The sequence below is a fragment of the Zootermopsis nevadensis genome, unplaced genomic scaffold (genome assembly GCF_977971745.1).
Source record: "Zootermopsis nevadensis isolate Lab colony 2312 unplaced genomic scaffold, Znev_1.0 Znev_ptg000002l, whole genome shotgun sequence".
Lineage (NCBI taxonomy): Eukaryota > Metazoa > Arthropoda > Insecta > Blattodea > Termopsidae > Zootermopsis > Zootermopsis nevadensis.
In genome coordinates this window covers 20,648,124-20,671,186 of record NW_028259134.1, presented here as the reverse complement: position 1 = coordinate 20,671,186, position 23,063 = coordinate 20,648,124, and the positions used below count along the sequence as shown (strand labels likewise).

General features: G+C 36.2%; 2 protein-coding genes and 1 long non-coding RNA gene across 8 annotated transcripts in view; 2 read left to right on the top strand and 1 right to left on the bottom strand.

Moving 5' to 3' along the window:
- The window catches only part of LOC110827010 (ATP-dependent translocase ABCB1), an 18,774-nt gene extending 7,496 nt beyond the window's left edge, over positions 1-11,278 (top strand). The window contains exons 10-22 of the mRNA XM_087356324.1: positions 449-652; positions 897-1,067; positions 1,297-1,507; positions 2,221-2,480; positions 3,548-3,652; positions 3,967-4,128; positions 5,140-5,343; positions 5,498-5,739; positions 6,175-6,334; positions 6,876-7,070; positions 7,289-7,495; positions 7,911-8,057; positions 8,461-11,278. Of these exons, the coding sequence (XP_087212450.1) occupies positions 449-652; positions 897-1,067; positions 1,297-1,507; positions 2,221-2,480; positions 3,548-3,652; positions 3,967-4,128; positions 5,140-5,343; positions 5,498-5,739; positions 6,175-6,334; positions 6,876-7,070; positions 7,289-7,495; positions 7,911-8,057; positions 8,461-8,661 (2,469 nt within the window). The 3' untranslated portion in view covers positions 8,662-11,278. The remainder of the gene's footprint in view (positions 1-448; positions 653-896; positions 1,068-1,296; positions 1,508-2,220; positions 2,481-3,547; positions 3,653-3,966; positions 4,129-5,139; positions 5,344-5,497; positions 5,740-6,174; positions 6,335-6,875; positions 7,071-7,288; positions 7,496-7,910; positions 8,058-8,460) is intronic.
- On the bottom strand, positions 2,773-12,245 carry LOC110827011 (uncharacterized). 2 transcript variants are annotated; one of them, XR_002542194.2, is made up of 4 exons: positions 12,164-12,245; positions 11,724-11,887; positions 3,420-4,136; positions 2,773-2,787 (listed from the first exon to the last, which is right to left on the bottom strand). It is a non-coding gene; the product is annotated as an uncharacterized LOC110827011 (long non-coding RNA). The 2 variants fall into 2 exon arrangements; XR_002542196.2 differs by lacking the exon at positions 12,164-12,245 and adding an exon at positions 11,983-12,135.
- Positions 12,157-23,063, top strand: LOC110827006 (uncharacterized). Of its 5 annotated transcripts, none has more exons than XR_002542191.2 (11): positions 12,157-12,356; positions 12,918-13,037; positions 13,129-13,526; positions 14,638-14,800; positions 15,416-15,637; positions 16,402-16,625; positions 17,436-17,637; positions 18,042-18,186; positions 18,267-18,423; positions 19,071-20,660; positions 21,049-21,156. XR_002542191.2 is itself a non-coding variant. In XM_087356360.1 (11 exons), exons 1-11 carry the CDS (start codon positions 12,294-12,296, stop codon positions 22,897-22,899), a joined length of 2,739 nt encoding a protein of 912 aa, XP_087212486.1. In that variant the 5' UTR covers positions 12,157-12,293; the 3' UTR covers positions 22,900-23,063. The 5 variants fall into 5 exon arrangements, 4 of the variants coding, with proteins under 4 accessions (XP_087212486.1, XP_021913905.1, XP_021913903.1 ...); XM_087356360.1 differs by lacking the exon at positions 21,049-21,156 and adding an exon at positions 22,885-23,063 and having other exon boundaries at positions 19,071-20,100; XM_022058213.2 differs by having other exon boundaries at positions 19,071-20,100.

Sequence of the window (23,063 nt, the reverse complement as noted above, 5' to 3'; positions counted from 1 at the left end):
GGTGAGTGGTGTTGGAAGAAGTGGCTAACATTTAACATCTACGTTGAAAATAAGTTTTAAACGAGGGCATAACAGAATCTTTGTTTCGGGAAGGAATTTGATAGTTGTTGAAAAGAGGCACAAAAATCCGTGATGTTGAGAAGCTGTTATTTCTAAGCACTCAGAAGTTCTTATTGTCATTTTTAGCTGACGGGGAAAAGAGTATTTTTAGTTGAATTCTCTCTTTTGTAACAGGAATTATGTACTAACATTTAAACATATAGTCTTTGATTTAGATAGTAGAATTTTAACATAGGCTGTCACATTATTACGAATGTATTTAGAACAGAATGAATATAGCTGTGACAGTTGACTTACCTAGGCAGAGGATATATTAAGAATTGAGAGCAGAAGTGTTTGTAATTATTTGTTTGAATTTTATTATGCTTGGAAACTTTCTTCTGTACAGGTTATAGTGGATGGTAACAGTGTAAAAGAACTGAATGTTTCATGGTTGAGAAAGCATATTGGTGTTGTGGGTCAAGAGCCAATTCTTTTTAATACCACCATTGCTGAGAACATTGGTTTTGGAACTGATGGAGCAACTGAGAGTGATATACAAGATGCTGCTAAGGAAGCAAATGCTCATGATTTTATATCAAAACTACCACAGGTTTGTTTCATCTTTACACATACAAAGATATATTTTATTTGTGAATATACAATTTTTATAAATTTGGACTATGAGTTTTAAAGATATTAAACTTTTGTTATTGTAATTTGTTTGGAAAGTGACTGTGTTGATTACATATTTGTGTTTGATGCTGATTACCAGTGAACTGATACATTTTGTATTCATGATAACAAGTCTTTCTGTATTTGATTTCTCCCAATCTGTTTGCTTTTATTTCTTGCAGGGCTACAACACTCTTGTTGGAGAAAGAGGCGCGCAGTTGTCAGGTGGGCAGAAACAGAGAATTGCCATTGCTCGTGCTTTGGTACGAAAACCAGTTATTTTGCTTCTTGATGAAGCAACATCAGCCCTTGATACAAGAAGTGAATCAAAAGTCCAAAAGGCTCTGGATAAGGTGAGAGTTTGTTATATTTTCTGTGGTCTCACACGTATGACAACATGGCATGTATGCGCATGGTGGTTGAGTTTTGGAGGCGGTACTGTGTTATCAGTGGTTAAATCTGTATTTTATGTGTTGCAACACAATTAGTGTGCAGTTTTTCTGCATTTGAAAAATGCTTGTAGAGATTGGTTGTTCCTGGGTGTTTTGTTACAAAAATAACTAGATTTTCCTGATATGGCAGGTAAGCAGAGGTCGCACAACTGTTATCGTTGCTCATCGCCTCTCAACAATTAGGACAGCGGACACAATTGTGGTCATTTCTAATGGTAAGGTTGTGGAGAAAGGAACACACACGGACCTCATGGCCCTGAAAGGACATTACCACGCACTGGTGACAGCTCAGCACCTAAATACAGTTGATGAAATGGAAAATGGTCATGAGGGATCTGAAGGTCAGTCATTGTGAGGACATTACAGAGTTTGTTGTCAGGTGGTATTGCATCTAAATTGTGGTAAATGTCTCCATACTCCATGATTGTCAAAAATTATAGTTCCCTTTCATCAGATTCATTTTTTCTGTTTCTTTGTAGATTTCTTATAAGCAACATGTTTCCTATTTCCTCCTTCCATACTTACAGTCAGTACTTGGCAAATTAATTGTTTTCACCATCTATGTTTTCTCATTCTTTTGTTGTATGTTAATATCACCACAACAATTTGTGTTTATTGTATTTTATTATCCACCATAATTTTTGCTTTGTATGGGTTGGTAGAACGCTTTAAGAACCCCTCAGAAAGTGGGTTATTTCTTCCCATTATTTTATTTTTCCATTTTATGCTGAAATATATGTTGAATTATAATGAGTATATACGTTTTATGTATACTTATATTTAAAAACATATACTGACTGTATTTCTGCATATATTTAAGGAGAGAATGGAGTAATAGGAACAAATCTTGACTGAGTTTTCTTAGTGGTTCTTCCTTAACATTTCACTTAAATGCCAGATAAAAGTGCAGTAGAGTCCTGATTTTCTGGCCTAAATGTGATCGAAGAACAGTCAGACAATCACTAAAATAAAAAGCCAGCATTCATTCTGTGGAGATTTATCATCACTAAATTGATTTGGTAGTTTATGGTACTGAGGTATGGTTTCTGTGCAGATGAGAGGAAAAAACTTGGCAGACTGATGAGTACTGGGAGCAAAGCTTCTTCCACTGGATCTAATTTTGACACTCATGAAGATGAGAGACCACCAGTGATTGAAGATGCTGAAGAAGCACCACCTCCACCAGTTTCTATGTTGAATATCCTGAAGAAAAACAAGCCTGAGTGGCCATTCATTGTCGTGGGAAGCCTTGGCTCCATTGTCATCGGCTTTGCCATGCCCATTTTTGGGGTTCTTTTTGGAGATATTTTGGGGGTGAGTAAGTGAAATAGACGTATGGCTTGAATTATGATTAATTTTTAATTATCAGTTACTACCAAGGGTAGATATTTTTATTATTAATTAATTATATTTTGTAAGTGTAAACCAGTGTTGCACTATGTAGTGGGATAAGTAAGACTGCTCAGTTATGTAACAGTTCACAAATTAAGCAGAATTTGCACATTGTATAGTTCTGAGACCAGTTCCATCATGTGGGGTGTTCCTTTTGTTCCACTTTTTCTGTCTAAGAGATGTTTTGTGTGTGGGCTTACTCATTTTTACCATACTTTCCAGTGTACAGCTGCAAAAGAGAAATAAAATATCACACTGTGTTGTGAGAGTGCATGTGCTAGCCATGTGTTTACAGTATAGATTGTTAAGTCATAATAAATAAGTCAAGGAAAAGGCTATTTGGTCCGATGATGAGGTAACCAATCTTGTTCATTTGTGTTTGTGCTTTATGGCCATTGTTTTGGAATTTGACAAAGTTACTCTAGATGCATGAAATATAAACAATCAGAATTTTTAAGGTAGTAATAATACTGACTTTTTCAATGATTAAGACAGTGTCATTGAATGCAAAAGCTTTTTTCTAAATGTCATGCTGTTTAGTCTATTGTATCATATGGAACCTGTCACAGTGACCGTCTGGTCTGAGGCGTGGGCTGTGTGCTGCTTGGTCACTGGGACTGTGGGTTCGAATCCCACTCAAGGCATGGATGTTTGTCCGTGACTTTCTGTGTTGTGCTGTCCTGTGTACAGGTACAGGCCTTGCGATGGGCTGATCACTCGTCCAAGGAGTCCTATCGACTGTCTAATAGATTAAAGCCAACAAAAGTTGGGACCCACACATGCTCATGGCACTGAAGAACGGGTTGCCTAAGTATCCTAAGTAAGTAAGTATCATATGGATGTAAGACATTATCTTCTTACTCTGATTGTATGTTTATGGACTGCTGTGCATCTTTACGAGTTCTGCTTGTTTTACTTTCAGATGATTTTCCACATAATGAGGACTTCAGTGGTAGCTTAGATCTTCATATATGTTGTTTTTGTTGTAGGTCATGTCCAATCCTGTTGACGAAGAAGTGCGTGATGGAACAAATGAGTACAGCCTTTATTTTCTTATTGCTGGCATTTGTGTAGGTTTTGCCACCTTTTTACAAGTAAGTCAGCAAATGTCATTGTTATGAAAAGTCTCTTGATTCTTAAATCATACATATCAGAATTTTTCTCTGTTACCCCAATTTATGTTATACAGAATTAAGTTTAACAGTGAATCAATCAGTGTTTATTACTGTATAATAGTGTTTAATTTCATGGTAGTATCATAGTTTACAAGGTCTATTCTGGTACATTGTAACATTATAACATGTATTTACATGAATACAAAATGATTCTCCTCAGAACTTACAACTAAAGAACATCATTGTATTGTATTAGACTAATATTTAATGCTAATAATTGTACATTATTTCAGATTTACACATATGGAATAGCTGGTGAGAAGCTGACAATGCGACTTCGTGGGCAGTTGTTTGAAGCAATGGTGCGGCAGGAGGTTGCGTGGTTTGATAATAAGTCCAACAGCTCTGGTTCTCTCTGCGCTCGTCTCTCGGGGGATGCATCAAGTGTTCAGGGTGTTTGTACCTACAGATTAATTATACAGCTTGAATTTAAATTTGGATTCTTTTACCCCTCCTTTCCCCTCCCCCCCCCTCCACAGAAAATGGCTGATCTGATTAGGAAGCAAGTTATGTTTGGGATAGCTTTATCAAATGCAGAAGTTTCTTCCTCTCCTTTTAAGGTATCAAAATGCTAACACTAAATTCTGTAAATAATTAATCAATTGGCCTTTTGTACCAGTTCCTGATGATGAGGGTGGTGGTAGATGAGTATAGAACATTGGTGGAATAATTATTAACAGAAATAAAATAGTTTGGTAGAAATCTGCTCCAGGATCACCATATCCACCACAAGACATGTTAGGTGTGTTTTAATGCTTGGAGGAATGGCAAGTTAATTAGTAGGTAAAATAAAACATTATGCTTTTTGGAGATGGCTGTCTTCTGACTCCACTGTGAAAACCAAAATTCCTATTTATGCTTTATTGTCTTGAACACTGGTATTTGAGTTTCCATCAAAACTCTGTAATTATGGAATTGCAGAGCAGTGTGAAAAATTACTGTTAACAGAGAAATCATTGGACGTGTTGGTCATCCACATAAGTCCGAAAGGTGCTTGAATTAACAAGGAGATCATTGCTTGGACATGGGCAAATACGGATATTAACAGTCTAATGGCAACAGAGATGAAACTTTTCTTGAGTACAGGAGGAAAACCAAAAGGGAGAGAATAAGAAATTAAAACAATATGATGATATGGACAGATTTTAGTAATGAGTCAAGTTTCGAACATGAAAATGAAAGGATGATGCTAAAGAGGGATATTTTGTTGAAAGCGTGAACAACAGGATAGGAGGGATGTTATATGAAGGGAAGGAATTATAGCAGAGGAGCAGTGGGAAGACAGGTGGATGGAGAAGCTTGGTTATCAGATAACGTTGAAACATCTTGGGAAGTAGCAGAAAAGACAGCATTACTAGTTATGCTTATATGTTGATTTCATTATGCTATTTCTGTTCTGTTCACAGGCCACAGGGCAGCGTGTGGGGATAGTACTGCAGTCTATATCAACAATTTGCTTGGGAGTAGGATTTGCCTTGTACTATGAATGGCGTCTTGGGCTGGTTACATTGTGTTTCACCCCTGTCATTCTAGTGGCACAATTCTTATTCTTGAAAACAGCCAGAGGTGAAACATTTGGCAACCAGAAAGCATTGGAAAAGTCCACCAAGGTTAGTTGAATATAAGTTATGGTCATACAGGAGTGGATATTGTTACATGCTGTAGTAAAAAACCAGAGCATTGAGCCTTTCACTATGAGTTTTTCAAGTTCTAGTATGGGAAATTGTCTGAATACGAAAATTATGTAGTTAATCCTATTTTCAGCTTGCAGTAGAAGCAGTTGGTAATATACGTACTGTGGCAGGTCTTGGACGAGAACGAACTTTCCACCAGCAGTACATGTTGGAGTTACTTCCAGCCCATAAACTGGCAAAACGCAACACTCATATACGGGGACTTATATTTGGATTAGCCCGAAGTATAATGTTTTTTGCATACTCTACAACCATGTACTATGGTGGACAACTTGTGGTTGAAGATGGTATTACCTTTGACGTTATTCTGAAGTAAGTATAACTGGATGTTATTGCATGAGATTATAAGTTCTCATGGTGGCAAGTATGAAGATGGCTTTCCACTGGGTTGTTAGGTTAGGTTAGGTTAGGTTAGGTGTTTACTGATGTTTCAGAGGCAGCAAGAACGTCTTAAACGGGACTACACGGCACAACCCAAAAGACTGCCATTTACATGTTATTGTTAATGGTTTTCTTTTCTCTTCGTCTTCCATTCAGCTGTATTGAATGGTACTATGAGTTAATGAATATTCGCTTGAGCAAGTAAGGTATCCACAAAGAGACATTTTGCAAGTGGTATTTTTTTTGCTGTAAAATGAGCCACCAAGAATAAGAAAACACTGCTACGTTCAAATAAATATTTTCAGGAAAATATTATGCTTACAGATTTATTATCTGTGTGGTCTGATTTGTTTTTCCTCAATACAGAGTGGGACAGGCACTAATTATGGGTACAGTGTCAATAGCCAATGCCATGGCATTTGCTCCAAACTTCCAAAAAGGAATAGTTGCAGCTTCTCACATCTTTCATCTTCTGGACAGGAAACCACAAATCTTTGATCCTTTAGGAACACGTGAAGAGAACTGGGTATGTACACCACTGAACATTTCTATAATAAAGATTATTAACACCAAACAAATTTAAGTTTTAGGACTTTCACAGTTGGTTGTTATGGTGCTCTTTTCTTCTCTCTCTCTTTCTTCCATGCCACATTTTAAGTCAGTCCTGGTAACCTGTGTTGCTCTTGTGGGATTGCAGCCTGTATGTCATTCTTATATCTAGGCTAGACAATGCGTTCACATATTATAGAGGCTCCTGCTAATGCATTGAGTAAACCCTTTCATTGTCAACACACATGTATATTTCAGTCCCACATTAACCCAACTATATACCTGGTTACCTGCTGTATGGGCAGTATAGCATGTACATGGTAATGTGTTATAAAAAGGAGGATTTCTCTTTGCAGTGCTGTCTTTGTACTTTTGTGATTATTTATAACAGTCATGGCAAACAAAATAATATTGATAAGCAGTTGATTAATACCATAATACAGAGCTCGTGTTACATATGTCATTTGTTTTGGAATTTAAACTTTTGAAATTCAAACTGTTTATTATTTCCTTGTCAGAGATCAGAAGGTAATGTGAGCTACCGTGATATAGAATTCTTCTATCCAACAAGGCCCAATGTCTCAGTTCTGCGAGGTTTGAACGTCGATGTGCTGAGAGGTCAGAGTATAGCACTGGTTGGACATAGTGGTTGTGGCAAGTCAACTTGTATACAGCTCCTCGAAAGGTTCTATGATCCTGTCTCTGGCTCTGTGGTGAGTTATAATTGTATCATAAATAAGAGCAATTCAAATTAAAACAATTGTTTTACAGAAACTTGCTTATAAGGTGCAAGTTTCTTTTCTTGTTCATATTCACGTTATACAACTTGTGCACATGTATTTTGGTTGGTCCAGATTTGTGACCACAGATACAAATGACGTTATAGTTCCAAAATGACGATTCTTCAAGGTCTTGTGTTTTATGTTTGCAGAATATTGATGGGCGTGATATATCGTCAGTTACTTTGCGTTCATTAAGGTTGCAACTTGGTATTGTATCGCAAGAACCAGTGCTGTTTGACAGAACAATAGCTGAAAATATAGCATATGGCGACAACAGCCGAACAGTCCCCATGACAGAAATTATTGAGGCTGCCAAGAAAGCCAATATACACAACTTTATTTCTTCCTTGCCACTAGTAAGTTCCTATACATTTTAAACTAATTGTACTGTAACATTCTTAATTGAAATGTGCTTCAATCAAAATTATAATTAAATGAACCTCTTTTTTAGTAATTTCCACCAGTACTGATTTGACTGTATTGAACTTGTCAGATATTACATAAATTTCACATCATTACCACATAGAAATGTTTCATACAGACTTTGTGGTATATTTGTGATTTATGTCTGTACAAAGGACCTCAAGTGTGACTCCAACCATGTATTAGGTATTTACACCAAATGGAAAGCTAAATATAGATTTTATGCAGCCACTATGTTCTAGTTGTGCATTTTACAAATAAAATTACTTTGTCAGTTTGATTCTTTACTACTACAAAAGCTGCTAGGAACATTTGTAATGTGACCTGACATCACCTGCATGTCCACAGGGATATAATACTCGTATGGGTGAGAAAGGAACGCAGCTGTCTGGAGGACAGAAACAGAGAGTCGCCATAGCAAGAGCACTGATCAGAAACCCCAGAGTATTGCTGCTTGATGAAGCAACTTCAGCACTTGATACTGAAAGTGAAAAGGTAAAGTGTTTGGAATGGTTAACTGTCTTTGTTCACATTTCACACTTGTGAATTAGTTTACTCTTTGTGAGGATTCAGGCTCACAGAAACAGAAGATAGCCATTTTAATAGTTTACCCTGAATATACTTTTCTGTTTGCATGGCTATTCTTAAATTTATATTTAAGTTTATTCAGTTTTGTTTTTTATGTTATACCTAAATATTCATTTTCTTTCTTAATTTCTTTTCTCTCATTCCTTCATTATTTATTTTTATGTATATATATTTATGAGAATAAGAGAATAAACTAAAAGCTGATTATAATAAAAATTTGGTAGGAAGATAATGTAGCTGCAAGGACCCACCAGATTTTGAGGAAAGTTATTGTTTTTGAAGAAAATAGCATTTGAATTAATTTTTTTAGATTGTTCAAGAAGCATTGGACAAAGCAAAGGAGGGCCGCACTTGTATCACAATTGCACATCGCCTCTCAACTATACAAGATGCTGATGTGATCTTCGTAATCAACAGTGGGCAGGTGGCTGAGCTGGGTACACACACAGAACTTCTGGCAAAACATGGATTGTACTATCAACTGTGTAATATGCAGAGTGGGCCGAGATGAAAGAGATATGAACAAAGTAGTGCTGAGTGCTAATCATGTTCACCAAGACCAAGCCTTTTCACTCGTTTATAATTGGTAATGCCTCGCCTTTTATGTCAATGCCATTCACATTATTTGTTTTCAACATGTTGGTGGTAATAATGCAGTCATTAATTTGTAATAATAATTACACTAAGATATATTTTATAAAATTCCATATAAAAATGTGTTTAATTTTAAGCTTTCACAGTGACTGAATTTGAGTGATATGGCATTTTAATCAAATGTTTCAGGGACATTCTCACTTGGCTGTTCACTGAAAAGACTTTATTACATTGTCTGGAAAAGTCATCTCTCTTTCGAGCAGAAATAGTGTACCAACTATATTCTTTTTTGCCACAGTAGAAGGCAGACTCACAGTATATAAAAGAGATGGTAACAGCATTCAGTTCTGTCCATGAGTCACTGACTAGTGTTTTGGAAAGGCTAAAAAGCTTATGATTTAGTTGAAAGTAAGGAAACTGAATACACTGCCAATTTGGGTTGTTAATATCAAACTTCTTGGTGACACAGGTGAAAACATGTACCAATACTGGTAGAAAATATATGTTTTATCCACGAAGACATCACAGCATTTGCAAAAAGCATTTTATCATAATACTTTGAAATAAAAGAATATATATGGTTTTTTTGGAGATGGGTGATGAATTCTAATTAAAAATGTTGTGATATGCAAGAAGACTAGAATATTCAAGGTTATGAACTAGAGCAATCAGTGGGCAGGGCCGATTAAAATGAAAAGAATTGTATAATAAAAGGTAGCAATGAATGTTGTTGACACAATGTCAAACCCTATAAATGAAACCCAGCATAATTTTGTATGTGATCAGTAGTATCTTTAGTGCCTTACCTTCATTAATTTTCCAACTAAACCACCTAAAGTGACAGGAACTTTGTGATTTTCCAAAATTCCTCAGGCAAGTGCTGTGGTAGTAGTCATGACAGCCTTATTCCAAATTCTCAATACTCACCATTCATTGTCACCTTCCCATTTTATTTGATGCTGTATAATCTGTGTAGCTGAGCACCAATAGTGTACAGATCTGTACATGTAAAAACACACATTTGGAGCAAAGCGCTTCTTGAGAAGCCAGTGGGTCATTGGCTAGTCATGAAATTACCCATGTTTATAGAACTTGAATGTTCATTACCATATGCACAAGAGCCCACAGCTCATTCCTGTCATGAGCCAGATGAATCTGCTCTACACTCTCATACCTTGTTTCCCTAAGATCCAATTTTATATTATCCTCCTGTCTATGCTTGTTCGCGAAGGTAATCTGTATCCTTGAAGCTTCCCAACCAAAATCTTTGTGCATTTCTGATCTCCCCCATGCATGCAACATATTACTCCCGTTTCTTCCTTCTTGACTTGTTAATCCTGATATTTGTTTGAATATTGCAAATTATGAAGTTCCTCATTATGCAACTTCCTACGACCAAATATTCTTCTTAGCACTTTGTTCTCAAACACCCTGAATCTGTGCTCCTCTTGTAATGTGAGAGACAAAGTTTCACAGTCATACAGAACAACAGGTAAAATTATAATCTGATGTATTTTGATTTTAACATCTTTGCATTTTATATATATATATATATATATATAGATTATAACAGTGCCATATCTGAAGTTCTGTGTTAGTTCTCTTCATTATCTTATATTTATTATTATTTATAATCTTTTCATTAGAAAATCAGCCTGCATTTAGCCAAGCATGTGGTATATCAAAAGGAAAAACCTGTGAGGGTATATATAGAAGTGAATTATGGTAGAAAAATGAGAAACAGCCATTGAGTATCACAAAGACAGTAACAGAACAACTACAGATGTGTTGGCCTGGAACAGGTGCATAAATAAACTTTACTGTAATGAAACATAATCAGTATATGAAATATTTTGAGGTACAAAATACAATATATGTATTGCTGTTAATTTTGGTATGGCATATGTTCCTTATATTGCAGTGTTTTATTTATATGTGTTAATATTTTAAAGGAATTTTATTTTGTATAAAGTATTTATAATATGAATGTTAATGTTCCAAATGTGGCATAGTTTTGTAGAAAATTATGCATGATTATGTGGTACTGGAAGTTGGTGGTGAATTATTCTGAAAAAGTTGGATAGTTTGAAGTTGCAGTTGATCAATGTGCTCTTTGTGATGCTGTTGTAAATTGTGATAATGGGAAAAAGTATAAAACTACACTGAATGAAGAACAAATTCCACAGGCACTTTCACTCCTCAAAGTGCATCAAAACATGCATTTGAAATTGTGGATACTTCTGAGTTGTTATTCAACAAATCACTTTTTCATATTATTGAAGAGACAAACAGCCAACTGAGAAGAAGACAATACCACTAAGAATATATGCTGTTTGTCCCTAGCATGCACTAGAATGGACACTATTTGAAAATGTTTCAAAGTTTCATGTACTAGTTTTTACTTTTAAAGCATTGGGTTCACCAGTGTGAATCTGTATAGTATTCTGAATGTAATGTCAGATTTTAAAAAAAAATTGTAATCATATATGTATTGTGGTTGTTTACATTAAATTTTGCATTTCTCTGGTATACAATTTAACTGTCACTTAACCCTGCTGGAGAATGGTTAAAAATATCTGGTTTGATGGCTTTGATACTCATCATTATTACAGAAATCATGATAATGTACAGTTCTTTTTTATAGCTGAAGCCATCCTACCTTTGACATTAAAAATTTTAGCAATTTAATCTCATTGCCACTATTTGTAAATGTGATTAGCATGATCAAAAATAAACCTGGTACCAACGAAATTTTCCTCATGCAGTTAAATATGTATAAATTTCATGAAGCAGTAATTCAGGTATTAAATATGATTAATGTGTTTTATTAGTCACAAATAACAAGAGTACTTTACCTCAAAAATTTTGTTTCAGCTCCATCTTGAATTATACTGGCATCATATACAGAAGCTATGTGGCCCAGGCATTAAAATTACATATGCTGTTAACAGGAATTTCTGAAAGAATTAGGCATTGTACCTGCAGTATCATAATCCAGTTTCTTCTTTGTAGCAGACGTTTCATGGTGTTGGCAGATTCTAACAGGATTCTTTTTCAGAGATGACTAAAGGCATGTCCTGCAACTCTAAACTGTGTGTAACAGGGGTCCATAATTTGTCAAGAAGACAAGCAGCACCCATCCACTTAGAAACACTAGATAAGTATTTTACAAAGTAGCAAGCATACAGAATTATCTCATACACTTTGCTTACACTGATAACATTCAATGATGACCTACTTTTTATTTAAGGTTATTTCTTGATAGTGATTGATTGGCCTTATCAGCTGTGTCCAAGGCAACTGCCATGTGTGGCGGTTATGTTTTTGATTGTGGACTACCATTTACATTTTTTTCTAGTTGACAGCTTATGATGACATTTTTGTATAGGATAGAATAATGTAGGTAGGGCATAAATTACCATTACACTGGAACACATGAAGAGATGTTATTCCTTGGTTCACATGTGTGTAACAAGATGGTGCATTAAATATTGATTTTGTTTCAAAGTATTTTGCCATCAGATGTCAGTAAAAACTATACACTAAAAAATGGCGTTGTGTGACAGTATCGTCAGGAAAACATTAATGAATTTGGAACTGTTCTTACAGAAAGTAAGAATTTATCGGTGTATCGCTAATGTTCAGTATCTTTTATTATACGTGTGGAATAATATCGTCGGTGGACCGTAAATCGATTTCTTTAGTTTATTTTGAATCACATTTTTAGGGTTATGTGAATTACAGCTTTCTTTGCTTTTTAAGTAAAGACATAAAAATAACATTCCTGTACATTTTTGTTTATGCTGATTTCTGTGTTTGGAGAGTAACTAATGCTGTTGAATAGAATAGAACATGTATTGATCACTTTCTTGGTTAGGTTTTGTGTGGTTGATTCTCTTTAGTTACTATAGGTTAGAATGGTAGGCCCATAGGTTAGTTTTGAGAATATGGATCATGGCAGAGGTTGTGACACTGTATAATGTTGTAGGTAGTCAGAGGAATATTGCATTTATACAAATTGTTGGTAGCTACTTACACAGCATTGCAGCCCAGTAGATCACGATGTATATTTTCACTACCATGAAAACCTCAAATATCATATAGATTAGTTTAGTTTGTGAGGAACATTCCATAATCTCCTGTAACTGTAAACGTTGCAACAATTTATTACAGGCAGCAACACTTGACATTTTTGAAACCTTGATATTCAATTATAAGGTGAAAATGGGATTGCTTGATCCATTAGCAGTTCATTTCCTGACCATTGTAACAGAGCTGGCAAATCAACTACAGGTATTCGTAGATTTATCTTTTTAAATGTAAATACTTCAGTTAATAAAATTAAACACTTCTTAAAATTAATTACACATCATCACATTTTCAGCTTCTCTCTAAGGAAAGTAGTGAACAGAAGGAATTTGTGGACACACTTCAGATTTCAGTTTCAAATTCAGACTTGAACATAACAGAGTCAAATTCTCAGACAAGTGAACCAGCAGCATTGTCAGTTAAAACAGAAGACTTGGCAGGCAAGGAAGAGCCATTAGCACTCTCTTTATACAGTGATGACAACATCTCTGAAACACAAATTCTCACTAAGAATTCTAAGATACATGTTTGTATGGTATCACGTAAGGAAACTGGAAGTGCACGATTAAAACAGAGAGCAATTAAGTTATCACATATAAAGAAAAATGAAAGTCAAGAAAAACAAGTGAGAAAGAATGAAACAGCATCAGAAATTACTGAAGTCAAATGTTTTAAGTGTGAGATATGCAGTTGGTAAGTAACTGGTAAGATATTAAATCAGAGCATATAGAGTAGAAATTTCATAGTAGTTTGTGAGTTTCAGCTGTGCAGGGGAACTTGGTCAAGATCATTCTGAGAAACTTCTTGTGGATGTCTTTATCAGTTTAATGATAGTTTCACGTGGGAGAGGTGCTGTGTGGATAGATTAGCATGTTGTTTCATATCACTTGCAGTAAGCATTATACGTGATATCAAATAGGTTGTCTTATTAAGATTTATAAGTTTTAGCTGAAATCTTTTCCTGATAGATGCATATTAATGAAGAAATAATCCTTGTTTCACAGTAAGAAGGGCTTTGGTGAAATGTAATCCCCCAGTAAAGTTTTATTACAACCTCTCAAGAGAGTTTAGTATTTTAAAGAACATACACATCCTGCCTAGAAGTCATTTATAGCCACTTGAGTATGTGAGTAAATATATGTGTATTTAAAATCTATATGTTGCCTAACATTTAATTCCTACAATTTTGTATTAAAGATAAAAACATATATATATATATATATGAATACTTTTTGAAATGAAGTTATATTTGATCCTGCCCTTAACTGCTAGTCCCAACAAGGACATACACCGTTAAACATACATAAATTGAATATGATATAACATCATCATCATGAACCCCTCACAAAGCACCATTATGCAAGGTGTAGTAAGTTATCATAATGAATAGAATGGTAGATATTGTTTAATATAAAACCATGTAACACCATGCCTTGGTCCCAGCATCGTATAAGTGATTTTCAGTATGCTGGTTATGGCTGCTGCTGTACTCAGACTCACATAATCATCCACGTGTATCACCTGCAGAGTTGCAAGCTTTGATAAATCAGGCAGTCTTGCCATCTCATGTAAATGAGCTGCGGTAAATTGGCTGTGAAGAGTAGAGTTTACAAACTATAGTGTAACTAAAAACAGAACCTTGTAAAAGTTTTAACCATAAATAAAACAGAAAGAAATGCACTGTAATTGTTTGTTGTTGTTTTTACTCTTCCTCCTGATTATCAATTCTGTGCTATATTCTTTACTTACAGCTGTAGAAAATGTTCTAGTACTTGACTAATTCCTAAATTTTTAAACTCCACAGCAATTTTGTTAACGAAACAAAATTAGCCGTACATGTTGCAAAATGTCAGGAAGATGTACGATCAGCAACCAAAGCAAAATCTAGAGGCAGTAAAATACACAGTTGTAAAAACTGCAATATGGTGTTCACAGCAAGAAAATTCTTAACAGCACATATAAGACGGGTAAGTTTTATTTGTAAAAATACATACTCCTGTCAACTCTTCATTTGTATCTGTAAAATAAAATTACTTCTCTGTTCCCATTTTTTTCTTTATGTGTGGTTATTTGTAGACCATACATGCTATAGCCTAATGCATAAGGTAATTTATATAAATTGCCATTTTGTTACAAGGCAGCCATATATGATTCAATGCATACGTTTGCCTAGTTGGAATGTACAAGTGTTGTTGTCTTATTGTCGCAGACACAAATAATAGATAAGAAGCATGTTGTCACATTTTTATTTTTAGTACATACATAAATAAGAGTGATTTCTCAGTAAGAAGTTAAAGTGCTGTGTTATTCATTACATTATTTATTAATATTATTAAAGATGCATGTATAAAATAATCTAACACAAAATTAGTTATAATAGAATTGGATACATTTCATTGATATGTGTAAAAAATAAGATATTACATTATATTAGTACAGTGTATTTGCAAGATACACAAAGAGTGCATTTCTAAAAGATATATAGTCAAAATTCATGAACACCTTTCCAGTCTTGTTGCTTAGTCAGATATTCTCTTGTATATATCTTTCATACATTATGCATCTGCATTGCTTGCTTACAGACTCACAAAATAGGAGGTGACATAACCTCTGAAGACATCAACAAAGCCTCGTGCACAGTACCAGAAGTCTCGACAAGGCTAAATGACCAAATACAATCACTACCTGAGAATTTGCCTTTCTACTGCTGTAATATGTGCTTAGTGGTGTTCAAGACTTGCAAGGAGTTTGAAGTGCATATTTGCAAGAATGGAGGAAACAATCTGGATGGAGAAACCACGTTGGTAAGCAGTTCTCTCTTTTTATGATGAGCTGATACTTGTGCTTACCAGCATAATGGCTCTGAACATGATGTCTTCTTTGTGTCAAAGGAGCCAAGACAGAACGAACTTTAGTTTACCTCTACCATATTCCCTACCCCCTAATTAAAAATGTTGTAGGCATATGGGATAATATTCAAATTAATCTTAAAAATATATAAACATTTGAATCTGTAGCTTGAAACCAAAATGAGTACCAGAAATCCAGTGTTATTATTCTGTGAGCATCCCACAGTCCTTCACTCACTGTGAAGGTGTAACCTGTCCAGGTCCAACTGTCCTGTCAATAGTGGTTGAACAGTTCTTCTGCTTAGAGAATGGTACACCGTACTTTTGACCCAACCTTCTTCCACCTGTTAGGTAAACTGTAGTCTTCTGGTCATGTAATCAGCTAGCCAAAAAGTGAATGCATAGTTACAAAATATATTTTTTGATGCTGTGGGTTCAATTTTCTTGCCCAGAACAGAATCCAGTGGCAGGCTTTTATGAACATGGTAATCAGTAATTGAGTTTTTTATAAGGGGGGAGAATTTCTTGACCAGCTAAGCTTATGAAAAAGAACTCTGCTCCTTGTAGTTGGTTAATTAGTTAATAAAACAATTTTTGTAGTACATGTTGGAGTTTGAAATGATTATGCCTCATATATTAAAATAAAGTTATAATTTTTCCTGAATTTACTTCATAAAACCAATTGAACAAATTCTTCAGAAATATTAATGTATTTTTAGCATAATTATATGCAGTTAACTGAAAGGCAGTTGATAACAGACCTGGAAATACTGACGTCCCTAAAGAAGTACAAGTGTGGATTGTGCCACGAAGAATATCGCAGCATGGCACGCATGTCATATCACCTCCCACGCTGTACTCAGGGACCCTACAAGTGTGAACTATGTACTGAGGAATATACGTTCAAGAAGGACCTTAATCTGCATAAAAAGAAATCACATAGGTAAGTGAAGCACTGGCTACAGTTATGACCATTATTCTTTGCTGTGTACCAGTTAGCACTTTGGCTCTATGTTGGGAATTGCCCAGTTTTTGTCATCTGGCTGAGATTATTTTGTGGTTTTGCTGACAATAGTCCATATTATTGCACTAGTCGCTAGCTTTAATCATTGTGTCTTCTGTCATTTACCACTGTGTGACAAATGCAATAGATTTTGTGTTGTTAAATAATTGGAAAGGGTAGGATGGAAGTATTCATGGCCAAGTCACAGTATTTGTCTGGAGGGAATGTTGAAACCCACAAAGTCCACAATCTCTGGTTCAAGATTTCAACCAGAGATCTCCCGCATATGAAGCAGAAGGGCTGACTGTTCGACTGTAGCATTTGGTGCCGTGTGGATTCATGTCAGAGAAAAATGCTGGTCTATTGAAATCAGCAGTGATTATGATTGTAATGCATATATCAGATGCATAGCATTATACCTTCTTCCAGTGCATTTGCTGATTTTATGTACAAACTTCTGATAGTTCTGGGTTAAATTCCAGGTAAAGTTTAATGCTGTATTTTTATATTTTAAAATATCATATGGGTTATTGAAATCTGCCTACTTGTTTCATAATTTTGATATTTGAAATAGAACCAGGATTGAAGTCCCAGTGATTTTTTTTGTTTCATCCGTGCATTGTGTAGTTGTTATTTTGAACAGTAGCTGAATTATTTAAATTCATCATATTTGTCTTATGTACATGCAAAATGACATGTTGCATATAGAATATATTGAGCTGAAATGTTATGATATGTGTGGTTTTACAGGGGTGCAAATAGTTTCTTCTGTGATGAATGTGGTCTTACGTTCAAGTTCCGAACATCACTCCAGAAGCATAAAGTGAAGCGCCATGAAACAGAGCAATGTCCATTTTCATGTGAAGAGTGTGGTAAGAACTTCACAAAGCGCATACAGCTCACAAACCACAAAATTAACACCCATCGTATTGAAAGGAAATTTTTATGTCAGGTATGTACTGTAAATATAAGATTTATCAGTTTAAGGGGGTATTCATTGGTTTTGCAGGAATGTGGTTTTTTTTTATATTTCACTCTTAGGATTGCAGAGAAACAGATTTCCTTCCTTTCAATTCCGTAAGCAAGATTCATACGTCCTTCCATTTGTCTCCTGATTGTGCTATGTCTATCATTCTTATAGACACCAATGGATCAGTTTTGCTGTACAGTGTACCACTGGTGATCTTCCTTTTGATTTGTTTATTTATTTTATTTTTGCTTTATTTAGGGATTTTGCTAGTAGCTCAGATTATATGATTATATTATATAGTATGTATTTTTGATGTTTGTTTCAATAAAACCTATTATATTACAATTATGATAACAGATAATAAATCACTTTTTATTTTTATGTAGATGTGTGGAAACAAGTTCAGCAACTATGGCAGTTTAATGGCACACCTTGATACTCACACTGAAACACGCAGATTCTCTTGCAGTTATTGTAGCAAGATGTTTCGGCTGAAGGAGAAATTGAAATACCATACAAGGATACATACAGGTATGCATTAACCTTCTTGATTATCTCTGAAAAGGAAGCTGTCTTACAAATGGCTACAAATTATTTAAATTTGTACGCAGGTGAACGACCACATCTGTGCCAGACATGTGGTAAAGGTTTCATCCGCAAATCAAAATTGGATGAACACATGCGGCGTCATCGCGGAGAGAAACGTTACCATTGCTCTATTTGCAATAAGTCATATGCAGCTGGCTGGGATCTGAAACTTCATAATAAGTATGTTTATTCAAAATATAAACTGGTCGTATTTGTGGCTCTTGCATAACGCAGTGCTTGTTAACTGGTGATCTGCATTTAATTTATGCTCGTCCACACGTTTTACTCGGGGTTTTATTGGTTATGTTGTACATAGTTTAGAAGAAAGCTGTTTTGCAACTAGTAGCGTTTTACTGCTTTTCATTTTCTTTTAGTGACTAAATTGCTTGTTGGGACATGAACATTGCCATTATTTTCATGAAATCTTACTAAGGCAGCCAGTTACTATTACTTTTCAATCAGTTACATAGAAACAGGAGATTTCAAATAAGTGAAATTACTTCCTGTACCCTCATTCATAATAAAATGGTTATTGTTCTCAGATGTTTCTGCAGTTTTAATTCTGCATAAACACATTAATTTTTATATTATAAAAACACATCTGTAGATGTGCTACTAGTAACTGGCTTTTATCCAGTAAGAAGTTTATATTATGTTCCTCCCTGGCCAGTGTTTATTGATGTCTGCTTCATACACATCCTGAATAGACTTTATGTGTAAACAGTTTATTTCAGTCATTTGTGGTTGATATATTTTATTTCTGAAGATTACGCTGTGTCGTAACATAAGGTCTGCCTCTCTTGTCTAGTTCTGGTCTCACTCCACAGGAAGCAGCACCCAGATTCTGTCGACTCTGTATCAGCCGCAACAGCTTCGCCTCCTGTTTCTGTTGAAAACATTTCGACGTCTCACTTGTCAAGTGATCGCAACGAGAATGAAGACCCTGATGACCCACTAGTGGTGTCAGGTCCGAATGAAGACGGTGAAATTGCAGCCGCGACGCCTGAACAAACGTCGGCAGTGGAGAACTTACCAGAACAGATGAATTTGGGTTCTGTGCCGACGGATTCCCAAGTTGATAGAGACAAGTCTAGAATTCTGGTTCAGCTGAATTCAAGTCAACAACAAGACAGTCAAGAAATTATCAAAAATGAAAAAGTGAACGCCAGTATTTTAGTGCAGTTGAACTCGATGCAGACGCAGAATATGCCAGTTACCCAGGAAGGGACCGTAGGAAATTCAAATTCGAGGATATTAGTGCACTTGGAACCGACACAAATTCAAAACCAGCCTCTCATTGTGAACAGTAATGCAACTAACGGTAACTCAAAGATCATCGTGCAGCTAGACGCAACACAGCAACATCAGCTCCAAGCAATGTCCCAAGGCAGCGGAGTCGGCGATTCAAGCCCCAACAGGATCCTCTTACAGATAGATCCTGCACAGTCACAAAGCGCCCACACTGCGCTTATCCAGAACGGAAATGCTGCTGCAAACAGTTCAAGAATCTTGCTTCAATTGGACCCCGGACAGAATCAGTCTCTACCTCCCAATACTGTGTTTACTTTAGCTGATGCTGTTCACTTGGCTCCGTTAGTTGATGATATGAACCTTGGAAATGTGACGTCCCAGTACATCCAACTCACGACTGCTCAGCCGGACAATCCTGTAGCGTCGACAGATGCGGTGACAAACGGAAGTAACGGTGTCCCCCTTCACATTCAACTCCCCATGTCAGCCGTTCAGATACCTGTGTCGGCTATTTCGCAGCAAGGATCCAGTTCGACTGCGTACGAATTGCAGTCGCTGTCTGTTCACGGACAGCCGGGTCTGGTGTTCACGTCTGCAGGATTTGATGTTAGTAGCATAACTTACTGATTAAAATAAAGCTGTCCCGCTACGTGCCGTGGAGGCATTTGGGACGGAGAGGAGATATAGCTCCTGCTCGTCTTCGATCACAGCTCTAGGTGGGGATGAGCGGTCAGTATCGCGCCCCGGCCACACTTCATCTCCTGGGAGAGGATCCTCGGTGCTCTGAATGGGAGGCTGGGTCAGTTCCGGAGACGCTATAGTAAAACTCTTTTGCCCTTGCTGGGGATTGAATCTTGGTCACCTAGTCTGCAGTCATGCGCTGTATCGACTGAGCTACCCCAGTTCCTGACTTATAAACGGTGGTATGAATGTGAGATTTTAGTTTCTCACAGTGAAGATGGCGATGTTTGTCTTTGGGTTGTAGCCACCGTTTGGAGAAACATAGGCCCACTTTCTCCATCTTCAACCCTGAAGATTGAGGCAGTATTGGTGTCTGCCTGCAAGTAAACACAACATTACAACCCAGAGGACCAACATCGACAGTTTTACAAATGGTTTGGGTTGTGGAGGGCTTCGGTTAATTCGGTGATGAACCTTCGGGTTCGGTAAGCCATCTAGTTAGTTAGTTAGTTAGTTATTTCTAATCTCTGGCGGTGTATGCTAACAAAAAGTGCCTAAAGCAAGGCCTGTCAGAGCAGCTTGCGAAGCGGAACGATGTGGCTCTCTTAGATTTTGCAAAAATCCCCTCATTGAAGCGCAGAAATGTTGGCAGACTTACAACAAATTATAGTGTTTTTGTATAATTTTCAGTACTGTACTTTCAATATGATGTTGTTCGTGGGACTTGGAATTATTATTCTGCATTTTTAATTGTTAAGATTAAATTAGTGTCAAAATACCAGTGTATAAATAACCATTATACATCAGGTTTAAGAATAATTAATTACATTTTCAGTATTGTGCACATATGAGACCCATCTTTCCTTTCTCTAGCGATGATGCCTGGGCCACGTCAGGTTATAAAATTGACCCGGAAGCAAATCTGAGTTTGACAAACGCAGTCATTTACGGTAATAATAAAACCGCATGTGATGGAAATGAGGGCGTCTGTCTTTTATGGAGCGTGCCTGCCAAATGAATGAATGTAAGGGTTTACAAATATGGAAGAGTAAGCAGTTGGATTTTCTATCAACTTGGATGACGGTGAGGAATGGTTTGTTGCTTCAAGACCTTTATGTATTGCTCGATGTAATTACCAACACACAAACGATGTACCACTGTGCGCGAACAGCGTGCTGTAGAGGGCGTGGCGATGAATCGCTTCTTCTGGATGTCGGCGTCGTACGGCTCCAAGTGCTCGGCTTCACGCTGCTGCCACGGCTGTTATCCGCAGTTAAAGAGCACTTGGTAGCAGCTGGAGCTTGGATTGAAAATTATGAGAAAAATTCAAGTGCTCTTGAAATATGAACTTAAGTTGTACAGACGTAAATATTGCTGAATTTCACAACCAAGGAAGTTAAGTCTTCACTTGTGTACAGGTAACTGATATTCTTAATTATTTCATTCTTTCTATACTAGTGTAATTATGTTTCCAATTTTTGGTATTTGCTAGTTCATATTTACATTTGAGTTTTTGTATTTTATGTCATGTGACTGAACTTTTCTCTTGATGGTATGTGCAGCTTAATGTGTGCATTGAAATATGGAGAGAGAAAAAATCAAGTTACTGGCATGCAGTTTAAATTTAGGAGTGCATATTTATGATTCTGAATAATTGTCTTTCATATGGCTAGTATAATTTTGCATGTGGACGTTTTTTTTCTTTCTTATACATAAGTTCAAGTAAGTGTATTTGATATGACTACCACAGTTTTGTACGATTTGATGTTTAAATTTGAGTTTCAGAACTCTTCCTTGAGCACGTATTTGATTTCAGTAGTACGGTTTTACGTTTAAATTTGACATGCAGATCGCTTATTATTTTGCATGTGAATGTTTAAATTTCAGTGTTACTTACGACTGGGCACATTCATTTTATATGTTGGACGCTTAAATCTAGTTGTAGATTGCTTTTCGTTGACGTTTGAGTACATGTATTTGGTCTTAGTAGTATGAGTTTACACGTGTACGTTTAAATCTGATATTTAAATCGTTTGTTGGTGACGTTTAGAAGGTTGCATGTGTTTGATGTGAATAGTATAATTTTGCATGTGGCTGTAGCAATTGCTGTCAGAAACAATGAATAATACATAACAGGAGGACAAGGCTGTGAGAGACACAATCGATACTTGGCACTTAGCAGCACGTGAGTGGACACGACCTTCAGCTTCTTATTCTCATCAAGGAAGATGACCCAATTCGTAACGTTTACGAAGCGGGTCCATACAGGAAAATAACCCAATCATGTTTTCTTACATTATGAATTTTGAACTATTTATCATAGTTTCGTTACATAAGGATTGTATAGCTTGTGGTATTCAAATTCAGTAATTCTAAACTCGCCAACTTTATAACGTAAAATACTGTAAGTTTCCATCCACGAATTAGGCCTATAGTCCTAATAAATAAGATTTAAAAAAACACAATCGATACTGGAGTACACGGAATTTGTATGAGTTCTTTGTACCTTGATATTTTCAGTACAAAGGCTTATTTCTCTCTCGCGAAAAAATATCATGAACGTACGTTTTAAATGTTAATGTTCGGCCGTTTAATGTGCTTATTAGAAAGTGGTTGTTGAGAGGATGTCATTGTTAATGTTACGAGGGGGCAAGACTATGTCTTTGTGGAACTGCAGTCGCTATAATACTCTTTTGTTTGATCCCTCAGATGGTACATTACTGAATATGGAGCGGGGGTGGAATTATACTGACAAGAGGAAGATCCCCAAGGACTCGAAGAATCTGTCCCACTGCCACTTCATCCGCCATAAATCCTACATGGATTGTCCTGGGTCTGTACCCAGGTCTCCGCGGTGAAAATCCCGAACTATGGAACTACTGAGAGAG

What these genes read in the sequence shown, in the direction of transcription:
- LOC110827006 (XM_022058211.2), top strand. Translation starts at nt 12,294, where the DNA reads ATGGCGTTGTGTGACAGTATCGTCAGGAAAACATTAATGAATTTGGAA. An exon ending in TGGAACTGTTCTTACAGAAA is followed by an intron (nt 12,357 to 12,917) that starts GTAAGAATTTAT and finishes AATTTATTACAG; the next exon opens with GCAGCAACACTTGACATTTT. An exon ending in AAAGGAAATTTTTATGTCAG is followed by an intron (nt 17,638 to 18,041) that starts GTATGTACTGTA and finishes ATTTTTATGTAG; the next exon opens with ATGTGTGGAAACAAGTTCAG.